We start from the raw sequence: 18,299 nt of genomic DNA, 5'->3' as shown, positions 1-18,299 counted from the left end.
AATATTTCAAGAGGTATGAATACTTTCTGAAGGTAGCATTGCACTTTTATGTACTGTAACATACTTTTGTCCAGCTAATAGCCTAACCACCGGGCAAGCAATATTATGGACTAAAAGTTAAAATCTTGTTGCTGCAGGATTACTTTGCTACATCAACACTGGTCAAATTAAGATCCTACATCTGTATGGAGTATCAGAATGTTAGAATACTGGCTGGTGTGTGTGTGTGTGTGTGTGTGTGTGTGTGTGTGTGTGTGTGTGTGTGTGTGTGTGTGTGTGTGTGTGTGTGTGTGTGTGTGTGTGTGTGTGTGTGTGTGAGAGAGAGAGAGAGAGAGAGAGAGAGAGAGTGTGTGTGTGTGTGTATACAGGAGTCTAAAGTCAGTGGTCAGTCATGCGTGCATGATGAGGTGGTGTATTATATTCACAGTGGTGAGCGCACACACACACACACCTCACACACACACACACACACACACACACACACACACACACACACACACACACACACACACACACACACACACACACACACACACACACACACACACACACACACACACACACACACACACACACACACACACACACACACACACACACACACACACACACACACACACACACACACACACCTCTACACACACACACACAGACACACACACACACACACACACACACACACACACACACACACACACACACACACACATACACACACACACACACACACACACACATCCTTCCTCATTACTAATTGGAGGGGAGAGAGAAAGTGGAGCAGAGAGAGGGAGACTGATGGGTGCACAGAGAGACATTCTTGGAACAGAGAGAAAGTGAGAGACAGGGGTAGAGGGGATTCAGACTAGAGAGACTGAGGGGAAACAGGAGAATGGGTCAGAGAGAAAGAGAGAGACAGGGGTAGAGGGGATTCAGACTAGAGAGACTGAGGGGAAACAGGAGAATGGGTCAGAGAGAAAGAGAGAGACAGGGGTAGAGGGGATTCAGACTAGAGAGACTGAGGGGAAACAGGAGAATGGGTCAGAGAGAAAGAGAGAGACAGGGGTAGAGGGGATTCAGACTAGAGAGACTGAGGGGAAACAGGAGAATGGGTCAGAGAGAAAGAGAGAGACAGGGGTAGAGGGGATTCAGACTAGAGAGACTGAGGGGAAACAGGAGAATGGGTCAGAGAGAAAGAGAGAGACAGGGGTAGAGGGGATTCAGACTAGAGAGACTGAGGGGAAACAGGAGAATGGGTCAGAGAGAAAGAGAGAGACAGGGGTAGAGGGGATTCAGACTAGAGAGACTGAGGGGAAACAGGAGAATGGGTCAGAGAGAAAGAGAGAGACAGGGGTAGAGGGGATTCAGACTAGAGAGACTGAGGGGAAACAGGAGAATGGGTCAGAGAGAAAGCGAGAGACAGGGGTAGAGGGGATTCAGACTAGAGAGACTGAGGGGAAACAGGAGAATGGGTCAGAGAGAAAGCGAGAGACAGGGGTAGAGGGGATTCAGACTAGAGAGACTGAGGGGAAACAGGAGAATGGGTCAGAGAGAAAGAGAGAGACAGGGGTAGAGGGGATTCAGACTAGAGAGACTGAGGGGAAACAGGAGAATGGGTCAGAGAGAAAGAGAGAGACAGGGGTAGAGGGGATTCAGACTAGAGAGACTGAGGGGAAACAGGAGAATGGGTCAGAGAGAAAGAGAGAGACAGGGGTAGAGGGGATTCAGACTAGAGAGACTGAGGGGAAACAGGAGAATGGGTCAGAGAGAAAGAGAGAGACAGGGGTAGAGGGGATTCAGACTAGAGAGACTGAGGGGAAACAGGAGAATGGGTCAGAGAGAAAGAGAGAGACAGGGGTAGAGGGGATTCAGACTAGAGAGACTGAGGGGAAACAGGAGAATGGGTCAGAGAGAAAGAGAGAGACAGGGGTAGAGGGGATTCAGACTAGAGAGACTGAGGGGAAACAGGAGAATGGGTCAGAGAGAAAGAGAGAGACAGGGGTAGAGGGGATTCAGACTAGAGAGACTGAGGGGAAACAGGAGAATGGGTCAGAGAGAAAGAGAGAGACAGGGGTAGAGGGGATTCAGACTAGAGAGACTGAGGGGAAACAGGAGAATGGGTCAGAGAGAAAGAGAGAGACAGGGGTAGAGGGGATTCAGACTAGAGAGACTGAGGGGAAACAGGAGAATGGGTCAGAGAGAAAGAGAGAGACAGGGGTAGAGGGGATTCAGACTAGAGAGACTGAGGGGAAACAGGAGAATGGGTCAGAGAGAAAGAGAGAGACAGGGGTAGAGGGGATTCAGACTAGAGAGACTGAGGGGAAACAGGAGAATGGGTCAGAGAGAAAGAGAGAGACAGGGGTAGAGGGGATTCAGACTAGAGAGACTGAGGGGAAACAGGAGAATGGGTCAGAGAGAAAGAGAGAGACAGGGGTAGAGGGGATTCAGACTAGAGAGACTGAGGGGAAACAGGAGAATGGGTCAGAGAGAAAGAGAGAGACAGGGGTAGAGGGGATTCAGACTAGAGAGACTGGGGGGAAACAGGAGAATGGGTCAGAGAGAAAGAGAGAGACAGGGGTAGAGGGGATTCAGACTAGAGAGACTGAGGGGAAACAGGAGAATGGGTCAGAGAGAAAGAGAGAGACAGGGGTAGAGGGGATTCAGACTAGAGAGACTGAGGGGAAACAGGAGAATGGGTCAGAGAGAAAGAGAGAGACAGGGGTAGAGGGGATTCAGACTAGAGAGACTGGGGGGAAACAGGAGAATGGGTCAGAGAGAAAGAGAGAGACAGGGGTAGAGGGGATTCAGACTAGAGAGACTGAGGGGAAACAGGAGAATGGGTCAGAGAGAAAGAGAGAGACAGGGGTAGAGGGGATTCAGACTAGAGAGACTGAGGGGAAACAGGAGAATGGGTCAGAGAGAAAGAGAGAGACAGGGGTAGAGGGGATTCAGACTAGAGAGACTGAGGGGAAACAGGAGAATGGGTCAGAGAGAAAGAGAGAGACAGGGGTAGAGGGGATTCAGACTAGAGAGACTGAGGGGAAACAGGAGAATGGGTCAGAGAGAAAGAGAGAGACAGGGGTAGAGGGGATTCAGACTAGAGAGACTGAGGGGAAACAGGAGAATGGGTCAGAGAGAAAGAGAGAGACAGGAGTAGAGGGGATTCAGACTAGAGAGACTGAGGGGAAACAGGAGAATGGGTCAGAGAGAAAGAGAGAGACAGGGGTAGAGGGGATTCAGACTAGAGAGACTGAGGGGAAACAGGAGAATGGGTCAGAGAGAAAGAGAGAGACAGGGGTAGAGGGGATTCAGACTAGAGAGACTGAGGGGAAACAGGAGAATGGGTCAGAGAGAAAGAGAGAGACATGGGTAGAGGGGATTCAGACTAGAGAGACTGAGAGGAAACAGGAGAATGGGTCAGAGAGAAAGAGAGAGACAGGGGTAGAGGGGATTCAGACTAGAGAGACTGAGGGGAAACAGGAGAATGGGTCAGAGAGAAAGAGAGAGACAGGGGTAGAGGGGATTCAGACTAGAGAGACTGAGGGGAAACAGGAGAATGGGTCAGAGAGAAAGAGAGAGACAGGGGTAGAGGGGATTCAGACTAGAGAGACTGAGGGGAAACAGGAGAATGGGTCAGAGAGAAAGAGAGAGACAGGGGTAGAGGGGATTCAGACTAGAGAGACTGAGGGGAAACGGGAGAATGGGTCAGAGAGAAAGAGAGAGACAGGGGTAGAGGGGATTCAGACTAGAGAGACTGAGGGGAAACAGGAGAATGGGTCAGAGAGAAAGAGAGAGACAGGAGTAGAGGGGATTCAGACTAGAGAGACTGAGGGGAAACAGGAGAATGGGTCAGAGAGAAAGAGAGAGACAGGGGTAGAGGGGATTCAGACTAGAGAGACTGAGGGGAAACAGGAGAATGGGTCAGAGAGAAAGAGAGAGACAGGGGTAGAGGGGATTCAGACTAGAGGGTCAGAGAGAAAGCGAGAGACAGGGGTAGAGGGGATTCAGACTAGAGAGACTGAGAGGAAACAGGAGAATGGGTCAGAGAGAAAGAGAGAGACAGGGGTAGAGGGGATTCAGACTAGAGAGACTGAGGGGAAACAGGAGAATGGGTCAGAGAGAAAGCGAGAGACAGGGGTAGAGGGGATTCAGACTAGAGAGACTGAGGGGAAACAGGAGAATGGGTCAGAGAGAAAGCGAGAGACAGGGGTAGAGGGGATTCAGACTAGAGAGACTGAGGGGAAACAGGAGAATGGGTCAGAGAGAAAGAGAGAGACAGGGGTAGAGGGGATTCAGACTAGAGAGACTGAGGGGAAACAGGAGAATGGGTCAGAGAGAAAGAGAGAGACAGGGGTAGAGGGGATTCAGACTAGAGAGACTGAGGGGAAACAGGAGAATGGGTCAGAGAGAAAGAGAGAGACAGGAGTAGAGGGGATTCAGACTAGAGAGACTGAGGGGAAACAGGAGAATGGGTCAGAGAGAAAGAGAGAGACAGGGGTAGAGGGGATTCAGACTAGAGAGACTGAGGGGAAACAGGAGAATGGGTCAGAGAGAAAGAGAGAGACAGGGGTAGAGGGGATTCAGACTAGAGAGACTGAGGGGAAACAGGAGAATGGGTCAGAGAGAAAGAGAGAGACATGGGTAGAGGGGATTCAGACTAGAGAGACTGAGAGGAAACAGGAGAATGGGTCAGAGAGAAAGAGAGAGACAGGGGTAGAGGGGATTCAGACTAGAGAGACTGAGGGGAAACAGGAGAATGGGTCAGAGAGAAAGAGAGAGACAGGGGTAGAGGGGATTCAGACTAGAGAGACTGAGGGGAAACAGGAGAATGGGTCAGAGAGAAAGAGAGAGACAGGGGTAGAGGGGATTCAGACTAGAGAGACTGAGGGGAAACAGGAGAATGGGTCAGAGAGAAAGAGAGAGACAGGGGTAGAGGGGATTCAGACTAGAGAGACTGAGGGGAAACAGGAGAATGGGTCAGAGAGAAAGAGAGAGACAGGGGTAGAGGGGATTCAGACTAGAGAGACTGAGGGGAAACAGGAGAATGGGTCAGAGAGAAAGAGAGAGACAGGGGTAGAGGGGATTCAGACTAGAGAGACTGAGGGGAAACAGGAGAATGGGTCAGAGAGAAAGAGAGAGACAGGGGTAGAGGGGATTCAGACTAGAGAGACTGAGGGGAAACAGGAGAATGGGTCAGAGAGAAAGAGAGAGACAGGGGTAGAGGGGATTCAGACTAGAGAGACTGAGGGGAAACAGGAGAATGGGTCAGAGAGAAAGAGAGAGACAGGGGTAGAGGGGATTCAGACTAGAGAGACTGAGGGGAAACAGGAGAATGGGTCAGAGAGAAAGAGAGAGACAGGGGTAGAGGGGATTCAGACTAGAGAGACTGAGGGGAAACAGGAGAATGGGTCAGAGAGAAAGAGAGAGACATGGGTAGAGGGGATTCAGACTAGAGAGACTGAGGGGAAACAGGAGAATGGGTCAGAGAGAAAGAGAGAGACAGGGGTAGAGGGGATTCAGACTAGAGAGACTGAGGGGAAACAGGAGAATGGGTCAGAGAGAAAGAGAGAGACAGGGGTAGAGGGGATTCAGACTAGAGAGACTGAGGGGAAACAGGAGAATGGGTCAGAGAGAAAGAGAGAGACAGGGGTAGAGGGGATTCAGATTAGAGAGACTGAGGGGAAACAGGAGAATGGGTCAGAGAGAAAGAGAGAGACAGGGGTAGAGGGGATTCAGACTAGAGAGACTGAGGGGAAACAGGAGAATGGGTCAGAGAGAAAGCGAGAGACGGGGGTAGAGGGGATTCAGACTAGAGAGACTGAGAGGAAACAGGAGAATGGGTCAGAGAGAAAGAGAGAGACAGGGGTAGAGGGGATTCAGACTAGAGAGACTGAGGGGAAACAGGAGAATGGGTCAGAGAGAAAGCGAGAGACAGGGGTAGAGGGGATTCAGACTAGAGAGACTGAGGGGAAACAGGAGAATGGGTCAGAGAGAAAGCGAGAGACTGGGGTAGAGGGGATTCAGACCAGAGAGACTGAGGGGAAACAGGAGAATGGGTCAGAGAGAAAGAGAGAGACAGGGGTAGAGGGGATTCAGACTAGAGAGACTGAGGGGAAACGGGAGAATGGGTCAGAGAGAAAGAGAGAGACAGGGGTAGAGGGGATTCAGACTAGAGAGACTGAGGGGAAACAGGAGAATGGGTCAGAGAGAAAGAGAGAGACAGGAGTAGAGGGGATTCAGACTAGAGAGACTGAGGGGAAACAGGAGAATGGGTCAGAGAGAAAGAGAGAGACAGGGGTAGAGGGGATTCAGACTAGAGAGACTGAGGGGAAACAGGAGAATGGGTCAGAGAGAAAGAGAGAGACAGGGGTAGAGGGGATTCAGACTAGAGAGACTGAGGGGAAACAGGAGAATGGGTCAGAGAGAAAGAGAGAGACAGGGGTAGAGGGGATTCAGACTAGAGAGACTGAGGGGAAACAGGAGAATGGGTCAGAGAGAAAGAGAGAGACAGGGGTAGAGGGGATTCAGACTAGAGAGACTGAGGGGAAACAGGAGAATGGGTCAGAGAGAAAGAGAGAGACAGGGGTAGAGGGGATTCAGACTAGAGAGACTGAGGGGAAACAGGAGAATGGGTCAGAGAGAAAGAGAGAGACAGGGGTAGAGGGGATTCAGACTAGAGAGACTGAGGGGAAACAGGAGAATGGGTCAGAGAGAAAGAGAGAGACAGGGGTAGAGGGGATTCAGACTAGAGAGACTGAGGGGAAACAGGAGAATGGGTCAGAGAGAAAGAGAGAGACAGGGGTAGAGGGGATTCAGACTAGAGAGACTGAGGGGAAACAGGAGAATGGGTCAGAGAGAAAGAGAGAGACAGGGGTAGAGGGGATTCAGACTAGAGAGACTGAGGGGAAACAGGAGAATGGGTCAGAGAGAAAGAGAGAGACAGGGGTAGAGGGGATTCAGACTAGAGAGACTGAGGGGAAACAGGAGAATGGGTCAGAGAGAAAGAGAGAGACAGGGGTAGAGGGGATTTAGACTAGAGAGACTGAGGGGAAACAGGAGAATGGGTCAGAGAGAAAGAGAGAGACAGGGGTAGAGGGGATTCAGACTAGAGAGACTGAGGGGAAACAGGAGAATGGGTCAGAGAGAAAGAGAGAGACAGGGGTAGAGGGGATTCAGACTAGAGAGACTGAGGGGAAACAGGAGAATGGGTCAGAGAGAAAGAGAGAGACAGGGGTAGAGGGGATTCAGACTAGAGAGACTGAGGGGAAACAGGAGAATGGGTCAGAGAGAAAGAGAGAGACAGGGGTAGAGGGGATTCAGACTAGAGAGACTGAGGGGAAACAGGAGAATGGGTCAGAGAGAAAGAGAGAGACAGGGGTAGAGGGGATTCAGACTAGAGAGACTGAGGGGAAACAGGAGAATGGGTCAGAGAGAAAGAGAGAGACAGGGGTAGAGGGGATTCAGACTAGAGAGACTGAGGGGAAACAGGAGAATGGGTCAGAGAGAAAGAGAGAGACAGGGGTAGAGGGGATTCAGACTAGAGAGACTGAGGGGAAACAGGAGAATGGGTCAGAGAGAAAGAGAGAGACAGGGGTAGAGGGGATTCAGACTAGAGAGACTGAGGGGAAACAGGAGAATGGGTCAGAGAGAAAGAGAGAGACAGGGGTAGAGGGGATTCAGACTAGAGAGACTGAGGGGAAACAGGAGAATGGGTCAGAGAGAAAGAGAGAGACAGGGGTAGAGGGGATTCAGACTAGAGAGACTGAGGGGAAACAGGAGAATGGGTCAGAGAGAAAGAGAGAGACAGGGGTAGAGGGGATTCAGACTAGAGAGACTGAGGGGAAACAGGAGAATGGGTCAGAGAGAAAGAGAGAGACAGGGGTAGAGGGGATTCAGACTAGAGAGACTGAGGGGAAACAGGAGAATGGGTCAGAGAGAAAGAGAGAGACAGGGGTAGAGGGGATTCAGACTAGAGAGACTGAGGGGAAACAGGAGAATGGGTCAGAGAGAAAGAGAGAGACAGGGGTAGAGGGGATTCAGACTAGAGAGACTGAGGGGAAACAGGAGAATGGGTCAGAGAGAAAGAGAGAGACAGGGGTAGAGGGGATTCAGACTAGAGAGACTGAGGGGAAACAGGAGAATGGGTCAGAGAGAAAGAGAGAGACAGGGGTAGAGGGGATTCAGACTAGAGAGACTGAGGGGAAACAGGAGAATGGGTCAGAGAGAAAGAGAGAGACAGGGGTAGAGGGGATTCAGACTAGAGAGACTGAGGGGAAACAGGAGAATGGGTCAGAGAGAAAGAGAGAGACAGGGGTAGAGGGGATTCAGACTAGAGAGACTGAGGGGAAACAGGAGAATGGGTCAGAGAGAAAGAGAGAGACAGGGGTAGAGGGGATTCAGACTAGAGAGACTGAGGGGAAACAGGAGAATGGGTCAGAGAGAAAGAGAGAGACAGGGGTAGAGGGGATTCAGACTAGAGAGACTGGGGGGAAACAGGAGAATGGGTCAGAGAGAAAGAGAGAGACAGGGGTAGAGGGGATTCAGACTAGAGAGACTGAGGGGAAACAGGAGAATGGGTCAGAGAGAAAGAGAGAGACAGGGGTAGAGGGGATTCAGACAAGAGAGACTGAGGGGAAACAGGAGAATGGGTCAGAGAGAAAGAGAGAGACAGGGGTAGAGGGGATTCAGACTAGAGAGACTGAGGGGAAACAGGAGAATGGGTCAGAGAGAAAGAGAGAGACAGGGGTAGAGGGGATTCAGACTAGAGAGACTGAGAGGAAACAGGAGAATGGGTCAGAGAGAAAGAGAGAGACAGGGGTAGAGGGGATTCAGACTAGAGAGACTGAGGGGAAACAGGAGAATGGGTCAGAGAGAAAGAGAGAGACAGGGGTAGAGGGGATTCAGACTAGAGAGACTGAGGGGAAACAGGAGAATGGGTCAGAGAGAAAGAGAGAGACAGGGGTAGAGGGGATTCAGACTAGAGAGACTGAGGGGAAACAGGAGAATGGGTCAGAGAGAAAGAGAGAGACAGGGGTAGAGGGGATTCAGACTAGAGAGACTGAGGGGAAACAGGAGAATGGGTCAGAGAGAAAGAGAGAGACAGGGGTAGAGGGGATTCAGACTAGAGAGACTGAGGGGAAACAGGAGAATGGGTCAGAGAGAAAGAGAGAGACAGGGGTAGAGGGGATTCAGACTAGAGAGACTGAGGGGAAACAGGAGAATGGGTCAGAGAGAAAGAGAGAGACAGGGGTAGAGGGGATTCAGACTAGAGAGACTGAGGGGAAACAGGAGAATGGGTCAGAGAGAAAGCGAGAGACAGGGGTAGAGGGGATTCAGACTAGAGAGACTGAGGGGAAACAGGAGAATGGGTCAGAGAGAAAGAGAGAGACAGGGGTAGAGGGGATTCAGACTAGAGAGACTGAGGGGAAACAGGAGAATGGGTCAGAGAGAAAGCGAGAGACAGGGGTAGAGGGGATTCAGACTAGAGAGACTGAGGGGAAACAGGAGAATGGGTCAGAGAGAAAGCGAGAGACAGGGGTAGAGGGGATTCAGACTAGAGAGACTGAGGGGAAACAGGAGAATGGGTCAGAGAGAAAGAGAGAGACAGGGGTAGAGGGGATTCAGACTAGAGAGACTGAGGGGAAACAGGAGAATGGGTCAGAGAGAAAGAGAGAGACAGGGGTAGAGGGGATTCAGACTAGAGAGACTGAGGGGAAACAGGAGAATGGGTCAGAGAGAAAGAGAGAGACAGGAGTAGAAGGGATTCAGACTAGAGAGACTGAGGGGAAACAGGAGAATGGGTCAGAGAGAAAGAGAGAGACAGGGGTAGAGGGGATTCAGACTAGAGAGACTGAGGGGAAACAGGAGAATGGGTCAGAGAGAAAGAGAGAGACAGGGGTAGAGGGGATTCAGACTAGAGAGACTGAGGGGAAACAGGAGAATGGGTCAGAGAGAAAGAGAGAGACATGGGTAGAGGGGATTCAGACTAGAGAGACTGAGAGGAAACAGGAGAATGGGTCAGAGAGAAAGAGAGAGACAGGGGTAGAGGGGATTCAGACTAGAGAGACTGAGGGGAAACAGGAGAATGGGTCAGAGAGAAAGAGAGAGACAGGGGTAGAGGGGATTCAGACTAGAGAGACTGAGGGGAAACAGGAGAATGGGTCAGAGAGAAAGAGAGAGACAGGGGTAGAGGGGATTCAGACTAGAGAGACTGAGGGTAAACAGGAGAATGGGTCAGAGAGAAAGAGAGAGACAGGGGTAGAGGGGATTCAGACTAGAGAGACTGAGGGGAAACAGGAGAATGGGTCAGAAAGAAAGAGAGAGACAGGGGTAGAGGGGATTCAGACTAGAGAGACTGAGGGGAAACAGGAGAATGGGTCAGAGAGAAAGAGAGAGACAGGGGTAGAGGGGATTCAGACTAGAGAGACTGAGGGGAAACAGGAGGATGGGTCAGAGAGAAAGAGAGAGACAGGGGTAGAGGGGATTCAGACTAGAGAGACTGAGGGGAAACAGGAGAATGGGTCAGAGAGAAAGAGAGAGACAGGAGTAGAGGGGATTCAGACTAGAGAGACTGAGGGGAAACAGGAGAATGGGTCAGAGAGAAAGAGAGAGACAGGGGTAGAGGGGATTCAGACTAGAGAGACTGAGGGGAAACAGGAGAATGGGTCAGAGAGAAAGAGAGAGACAGGGGTAGAGGGGATTCAGACTAGAGAGACTGAGGGGAAACAGGAGAATGGGTCAGAGAGAAAGAGAGAGACATGGGTAGAGGGGATTCAGACTAGAGAGACTGAGAGGAAACAGGATAATGGGTCAGAGAGAAAGAGAGAGACAGGGGTAGAGGGGATTCAGACTAGAGAGACTGAGGGGAAACAGGAGAATGGGTCAGAGAGAAAGAGAGAGACAGGGGTAGAGGGGATTCAGACTAGAGAGACTGAGGGGAAACAGGAGAATGGGTCAGAGAGAAAGAGAGAGACAGGGGTAGAGGGGATTCAGATTAGAGAGACTGAGGGGAAACAGGAGAATGGGTCAGAGAGAAAGAGAGAGACAGGGGTAGAGGGGATTCAGACTAGAGAGACTGAGGGGAAACAGGAGAATGGGTCAGAGAGAAAGCGAGAGACAGGGGTAGAGGGGATTCAGACTAGAGAGACTGAGGGGAAACAGGAGAATGGGTCAGAGAGAAAGCGAGAGACAGGGGTAGAGGGGATTCAGACTAGAGAGACTGAGGGGAAACAGGAGAATGGGTCAGAGAGAAAGAGAGAGACAGGGGTAGAGGGGATTCAGACTAGAGAGACTGAGGGGAAACAGGAGAATGGGTCAGAGAGAAAGAGAGAGACAGGGGTAGAGGGGATTCAGACTAGAGAGACTGAGGGGAAACAGGAGAATGGGTCAGAGAGAAAGAGAGAGACAGGGGTAGAGGGGATTCAGACTAGAGAGACTGAGGGGAAACAGGAGAATGGGTCAGAGAGAAAGAGAGAGACAGGGGTAGAGGGGATTCAGACTAGAGAGACTGAGGGGAAACAGGAGAATGGGTCAGAGAGAAAGAGAGAGACAGGGGTAGAGGGGATTCAGACTAGAGAGACTGAGGGGAAACAGGAGAATGGGTCAGAGAGAAAGAGAGAGACAGGGGTAGAGGGGATTCAGACTAGAGAGACTGAGGGGAAACAGGAGAATGGGTCAGAGAGAAAGAGAGAGACAGGGGTAGAGGGGATTCAGACTAGAGAGACTGAGGGGAAACAGGAGAATGGGTCAGAGAGAAAGAGAGAGACAGGGGTAGAGGGGATTCAGACTAGAGAGACTGAGGGGAAACAGGAGAATGGGTCAGAGAGAAAGAGAGAGACAGGGGTAGAGGGGATTCAGACTAGAGAGACTGAGGGGAAACAGGAGAATGGGTCAGAGAGAAAGAGAGAGACAGGGGTAGAGGGGATTCAGACTAGAGAGACTGAGGGGAAACAGGAGAATGGGTCAGAGAGAAAGAGAGAGACAGGGGTAGAGGGGATTCAGACTAGAGAGACTGAGGGGAAACAGGAGAATGGGTCAGAGAGAAAGAGAGAGACAGGGGTAGAGGGGATTCAGACTAGAGAGACTGAGGGGAAACAGGAGAATGGGTCAGAGAGAAAGAGAGAGACAGGGGTAGAGGGGATTCAGACTAGAGAGACTGAGGGGAAACAGGAGAATGGGTCAGAGAGAAAGAGAGAGACAGGGGTAGAGGGGATTCAGACTAGAGAGACTGAGGGGAAACAGGAGAATGGGTCAGAGAGAAAGAGAGAGACAGGGGTAGAGGGGATTCAGACTAGAGAGACTGAGGGGAAACAGGAGAATGGGTCAGAGAGAAAGAGAGAGACAGGGGTAGAGGGGATTCAGACTAGAGAGACTGAGGGGAAACAGGAGAATGGGTCAGAGAGAAAGAGAGAGACAGGGGTAGAGGGGATTCAGACTAGAGAGACTGAGGGGAAACAGGAGAATGGGTCAGAGAGAAAGAGAGAGACAGGGGTAGAGGGGATTCAGACTAGAGAGACTGAGGGGAAACAGGAGAATGGGTCAGAGAGAAAGAGAGAGACAGGGGTAGAGGGGATTCAGACTAGAGAGACTGAGGGGAAACAGGAGAATGGGTCAGAGAGAAAGAGAGAGACAGGGGTAGAGGGGATTCAGACTAGAGAGACTGAGGGGAAACAGGAGAATGGGTCAGAGAGAAAGAGAGAGACAGGGGTAGAGGGGATTCAGACTAGAGAGACTGAGGGGAAACAGGAGAATGGGTCAGAGAGGGGGATTAATAAAAGGACATGTAGAGAATGGAACATCTGAAAAAGAGAGTGACAAGCAAGAGGAACATTTTGAATTTGAGAGTAGGCAGAACAGAGGAGAGGGGTGATGGTAGTAAAGGACAGGAAAATGAGCACAACTTAGACTCAAACCAGCACAAAACAAGTATTCAACAATGCCATGGTATAATTAAGCAATAAGGCCCGAGGGGGCGTGGTATATGGCCAATATACCACGGCTAAGGGCTGTTCTTAGGCACGACGCAACTATACCACAAAATCCCGAGGTGCCTTATTGCTATTATAAACTGATTACAAACATAATTAGAACAGTAAAAAAAATATATCATACCCATGGTATACGGTCTCATATACCACGGATTTACACCAATCAGCATTCTGAGCACGAACCACCCAATTTATAACAGTTAATAATACCGAATACACAGAGGATTCATTCAGATCTCAATGTGAGGTCTCCTCCCCAACCCTCAGGGTGCTCTAGCCTGCTACGGAGGTCAGTGCTCTACTCTCCATGCTACTGTTAATCAATGTGAGGTCTCCTCCCCAACCCTCAGGGTGCTCTAGCCTGCTACGGAGGTCAGTGCTCTACTCTCCATGCTACTGTTAATCAATGTGAGGTCTCCTCCCCAACCCTCAGGGTGCTCTAGCCTGCTACGGAGGTCAGTGCTCTACTCTCCATGCTACTGTTAATCAATGTGAGGTCTCCTCCCCAACCCTCAGGGTGCTCTAGCCTGCTACGGAGGTCAGTGCTCTACTCTCCATGCTACTGTTAATCAATGTGAGGTCTCCTCCCCAACCCTCAGGGTGCTCTAGCCTGCTACGGAGGTCAGTGCTCTACTCTCCATGCTACTGTTAATCAATGTGAGGTCTCCTCTCCAACCCTCAGGGTGCTCTAGCCTGCTACGGAGGTCAGTGCTCTACTCTCCATGCTACTGTTAATCAATGTGAGGTCTCCTCTCCAACCCTCAGGGTGCTCTAGCCTGCTACGGAGGTCAGTGCTCTACTCTCCATGCTACTGTTAATCAATGTGAGGTCTCCTCTCCAACCCTCAGGGTGCTCTAGCCTGCTACGGAGGTCAGTGCTCTACAGTGCTTTTACTTTCCTAGGGGGATTAGAGAGAGACTTTTTTACACCATCACTATCTCCCCAGCTACCACAAAAAAAGTTCTGTGAACCATATTTTTGTTAGAGCTTGGTGAGAGCGTGGTTGTCTTATGGTTATTTTGCGTACAATCTACACACAACTTTCTGGGAATGGTGCAGGATAGTTGCTTAGCTTTGGTTCGTTCTCAGCGTATTTAAGGAACTTCACTAAAACATGATTTTATTGGTATTTCATTACTTTAGAGGCACAATCAGCAGTTGCAACATCCCTTTTTGGATGTCTAGTTTTGATTTACATTTGGTTGAGTTGCCAACTAATGTGAATTAAACATGAAATCAACAAAACATTTTCATTGGATTTAGGTTAAAAGTTGGGTAAAAAAAATACGAAATGGCCTTATGTTGATGACTCAACCAGTTTTTGCCCAGTGGGAAGGAACCAGAGTAAAACTTTATCAGAACCTCCCTGCAACATAAAATAAACTTTCCCAAAACAGGCAATTCTTTTACTTACGTTTAAAAAACATAATTTTTTCTTGTCAGAAAACATATGGCATCGTTCCCATAACCAATGTCAAACCAAAAACATACGTTCCCACAACTTCCAAGGAACCAAATGTGCTAGCTGGGCCTACACACACACACACACACACACACACACACACACACACACACACACACACACACACACACACACACACACACACACACACACACACACACACACACACACACACACACACATACACACACACACATACACATACACACACACTCTCCCCTCCCCGGCCTGTACCTCTAAGCCGTCCTCTATCCCCCTCCTTGCCCACCGCCCCCAAAAAAGGAGAAAAACTTGTCCTGCAGCTCCACAGTTGGTTGTCATGGAGGTCCCCATGGTTACAACGGAGAGAATATTCCGTCATTCTGACCTGCTCTACCTCTCATAGCGCTGCCACTGTCCCCAATGTGGATGGGAACAATGCCACACACACACACACACACAGACACACAAAATGCCATACAAAGAGCCGCAGTGCCTGTGAGCGAGCCAGCCACAGAATGCCACAGATCACCTCACACACACCAACACAACACAACTCCCACATCACCATTTACTTTAACAGTATATTGCGTCCTATAGAACACAGAGAAAAACATCACCATGTGGTGATGCCAGCTAGCCCTGGACACAGGCTCTGGTTAGAGGACATACTGTACACTTCTGTACTTTATGTGAATGGAAAAGCTCTGTGTGAATTTAGTGAACACATTACCACTCTATATGCATTCACTAAGGGCCATTCAGGTCTACAGTGTCATTGTCCACATGATAGGCAGGCAGTGTGCCTCAGCCTGGACAGTACAATTAACACACAGGGTTATTGTGTGGCGTAACAATGCTGCTGAAACACGTCTTTCAAACTCTTCATCCTCCTCATGCACCTGCCACTTCTCTCGTTTTCCTCCCCCTCTCTAGCTCTCGTTCCCTCTTCTGCACCCCCATTTCCCTCCCTCTCTCCATCCCCTACTCCTCGTTTCTGTTTCTCCCATGCAGAGAGAGAGAGAGAGAGAGAGAGAGAGAGAGAGAGAGAGAGAGAGAGAGAGAGAGAGAGAGAGAGAGAGAACGTACAGTAGGTGAGCTGATGTATAAATGACAGACAGACAGAGAGTGTACTGTGGTATTTGTGTAGTGTTTAGTGGCAGGGATAATATTCCTACTGTGATCTACACTTACTTTATGAGTTATAATAACATAGTTAGAAAACAACTTGAAGGCCTTTTGGTTATTGAGAGAGATGTTCTTACCCGTGTACGTCCAGTACGTCACTGAAAGAGGGGAAATAAAATCACGTTTCTTCATTGTCATTCTCACAACAACACATTACAGCAGTTATCAACAATTATATTCAGTATTACTACATTCACCAAAGTATTCAACATAATGTCAGCAAGTGACATTTTCAATATGAACAGGTGTCATTGAAAAGTGAAATGATATCTCTGTAAAAATATATATGCTATATACAGTATATCTGAACTACTATATACAGTATATCTGAACTGCTATATACAGTATATCTGAACTACTATATACAGTATATCTGAACTGCTGTATACTGTATATCTGAACTACTATATACAGTATATCTGAACTGCTGTATACAGTATATCTGAACTACTATATACAGTATATCTGAAATACTATATACAGTATATCTGAACTACTATATACAGTATATCTGAAATACTATATACAGAATATCTCAACTACTATATACAGTATATCTGAACTATTATATACCATTTATCTGAACTACCACTATACTGTTCCTTGTTCAACTACTGATTCTACTGCCACTATTCTACTGTTATTACTACTGCTACTAGTTTCTTCAACCACCACCTGCACCACCGGCACCACCACCTCCACCGGCACCACCATAACCACCACCACCATCACTACCGCCACCACCACTACTCCCACCGCTGCACTCTAAGAAAAAAAGGTGCTATCTAGAACCCAAAAGGGTTCTTCGGCTGTCCCCATAGGGGAACCCTTTGAATAACACTTTTTGGTTCCACAGAGGAACCCAAAGGGGTTCTATCTGGAACCAAAATGGGTTTTACCTGGAACCAAAAAGGGGACAGCTGAAGAACCCTTTTGGAACCCTTTTTTCCAAGAGTGTACTACAACAACAACAAACAATAACCAAGACAAACCATCTTAAGGCTGATGTAGGTCTTACCGGCGGCGCCTGTGGTAGTTGTCCATTGCCAAAACACAAGTAATAGAGGCAGAGAGAGACCCACCAAGTCCATGTTAGCCCTCCTCTCCCATACACAACCACAGATGAGCGGACAGACAGAAAGATAGAGAGAGAGAGAGAGACAGGGGCTCCTGAACCAACCTGCTACAGCTCTCTAAATTAGCTCAGAGTGTGTGCGTTACACACTGGGTCCCCTCTATCATTCAAAATATCAGTTTAGGTCTCAGTAAAGTGGAGATGGAGAGGGAAAGAGTGATTGAGTGAGAGAGAGAGCCAAGAGAGAAAGAAAGGAAGAATGCAAAGGGTGGACAAGTGAGTGGGCATGAGTCCAGTGTTGGGCACTGAAAAGCTTAGTGAAAAAACAGAGAGAGAGAGCGAGCGAGAGACAGACAGACAGACAGACAGACAGACAGACAGACAGACAGACAGAGAAAGAAAGAGCGAGAGGAGGAGAAAGAGGGAAGGAAAAATGAAAGAGTGAGTGAAGAGGGAGAATTAAAATAATAGTGGAGTATAGAGAATGGGGGGAGTGGAGGGGGTTGGAGAATTTGTGTGAGTGAAAGAGTGCTAGAGAAAGAGAGATAGAAACAGAGGGAGCGTGAGTGAGTGATTGAAAGAGTGAGAGGGGTAGCCGGACGTATTTCTAAACTCTGTCTGGGTTTGTTGATGTATGAGCTTGGAACAAAAGTAGACTAATCCATCCATTGGTAATCTAGATAACTCCTGTACATTGGTGAGAAAGTGGACATGTTGACATGCGTGTGTGTGTGTGTATGTCTTATTAGTTTGTTTTCAGTTTAATGCAACTCTAATTTCTCAGAACAAGCTGTCATTAGCATTTGCATGAAGCACTGGGCTGCAGGACAGATTATGACAGAGGGAGACAGAAGTAGGCAGAGGGAGGGATGGGGAGGAACAGACCTGCTTTAGGACCCAGAAGGATGGGGAGGAACGGACCTACTTTAGGACCCAGAAGGATGGGGATGAACAGACCTGCTTTAGGACCCAGAAGGATGGGGATGAACAGACCTGCTTTAGATCCCAGAGGAATGGGGATGAACAGACCTGCATTAGGACCCAGAAGGATGGGGATGAACAGACCTGCTTTAGGACCCAGAGGAATGGGGATGAACAGACCTGCTTTAGATCCCAGAGGAATGGGGATGAACAGACCTGCTTTAGGACCCAGAGGAATGGGGATGAACAGACCTGCTTTAGGACCCAGAGGAATGGGGATGAACAGACCTGCTTTAGGACCCAGAGGAATGGGGATGAACAGACCTGCTTTAGGACCCAGAGGAATGGGGATGAACAGACCTGCTTTAGGACCCAGAGGAATGGGGATGAACAGACCTGCTTTAGGACCCAGAGGAATGGGGATGAACAGACCTGCTTTAGGACCCAGAGGAATGGGGATGAACAGACCTGCTTTAGGACCCAGAGGAATGGGGATGAACAGACCTGCTTTAGATCCCAGAAGGATGGGGATGAACAGACCTACTTTAGGACCCAGAGGAATGGGGATGAACAGACCTGCTTTAGGACCCAGAGGAATGGGGATGAACAGACCTGCTTTAGGACCCAGAAGGATGGGGATGAACAGACCTGCTTTAGGACCCAGAAGGATGGGGATGAACAGACCTGCTTT

The 18,299-nt window shown here is 49.2% G+C and overlaps 1 protein-coding gene across 3 annotated transcripts in view; it reads right to left on the bottom strand.

Moving 5' to 3' along the window:
* The window catches only part of LOC139379356 (carbonic anhydrase 14-like), a 36,183-nt gene extending 19,221 nt beyond the window's left edge, over nucleotides 1-16,962 (bottom strand). For all 3 annotated transcript variants that reach the window (XM_071122167.1, XM_071122174.1, XM_071122181.1), the window contains exons 1-2: nucleotides 16,631-16,962; nucleotides 15,690-15,710 (exon numbers count right to left, since the gene is read on the bottom strand). In XM_071122167.1, the coding sequence (XP_070978268.1) occupies nucleotides 15,690-15,710; nucleotides 16,631-16,703 (94 nt within the window). In that variant the 5' untranslated portion in view covers nucleotides 16,704-16,962. The remainder of the gene's footprint in view (nucleotides 1-15,689; nucleotides 15,711-16,630) is intronic.
* Between the last annotated feature and the right edge of the window lie 1,337 nt (nucleotides 16,963-18,299).

Source organism: Oncorhynchus clarkii, chromosome 2 (genome assembly GCF_045791955.1).
Source record: "Oncorhynchus clarkii lewisi isolate Uvic-CL-2024 chromosome 2, UVic_Ocla_1.0, whole genome shotgun sequence".
NCBI classification, from domain to species: domain Eukaryota; kingdom Metazoa; phylum Chordata; class Actinopteri; order Salmoniformes; family Salmonidae; genus Oncorhynchus; species Oncorhynchus clarkii.
The sequence above is the reverse complement of the archived record's forward strand: the minus strand, read 5'-3'. Positions and strand labels throughout refer to the sequence as shown.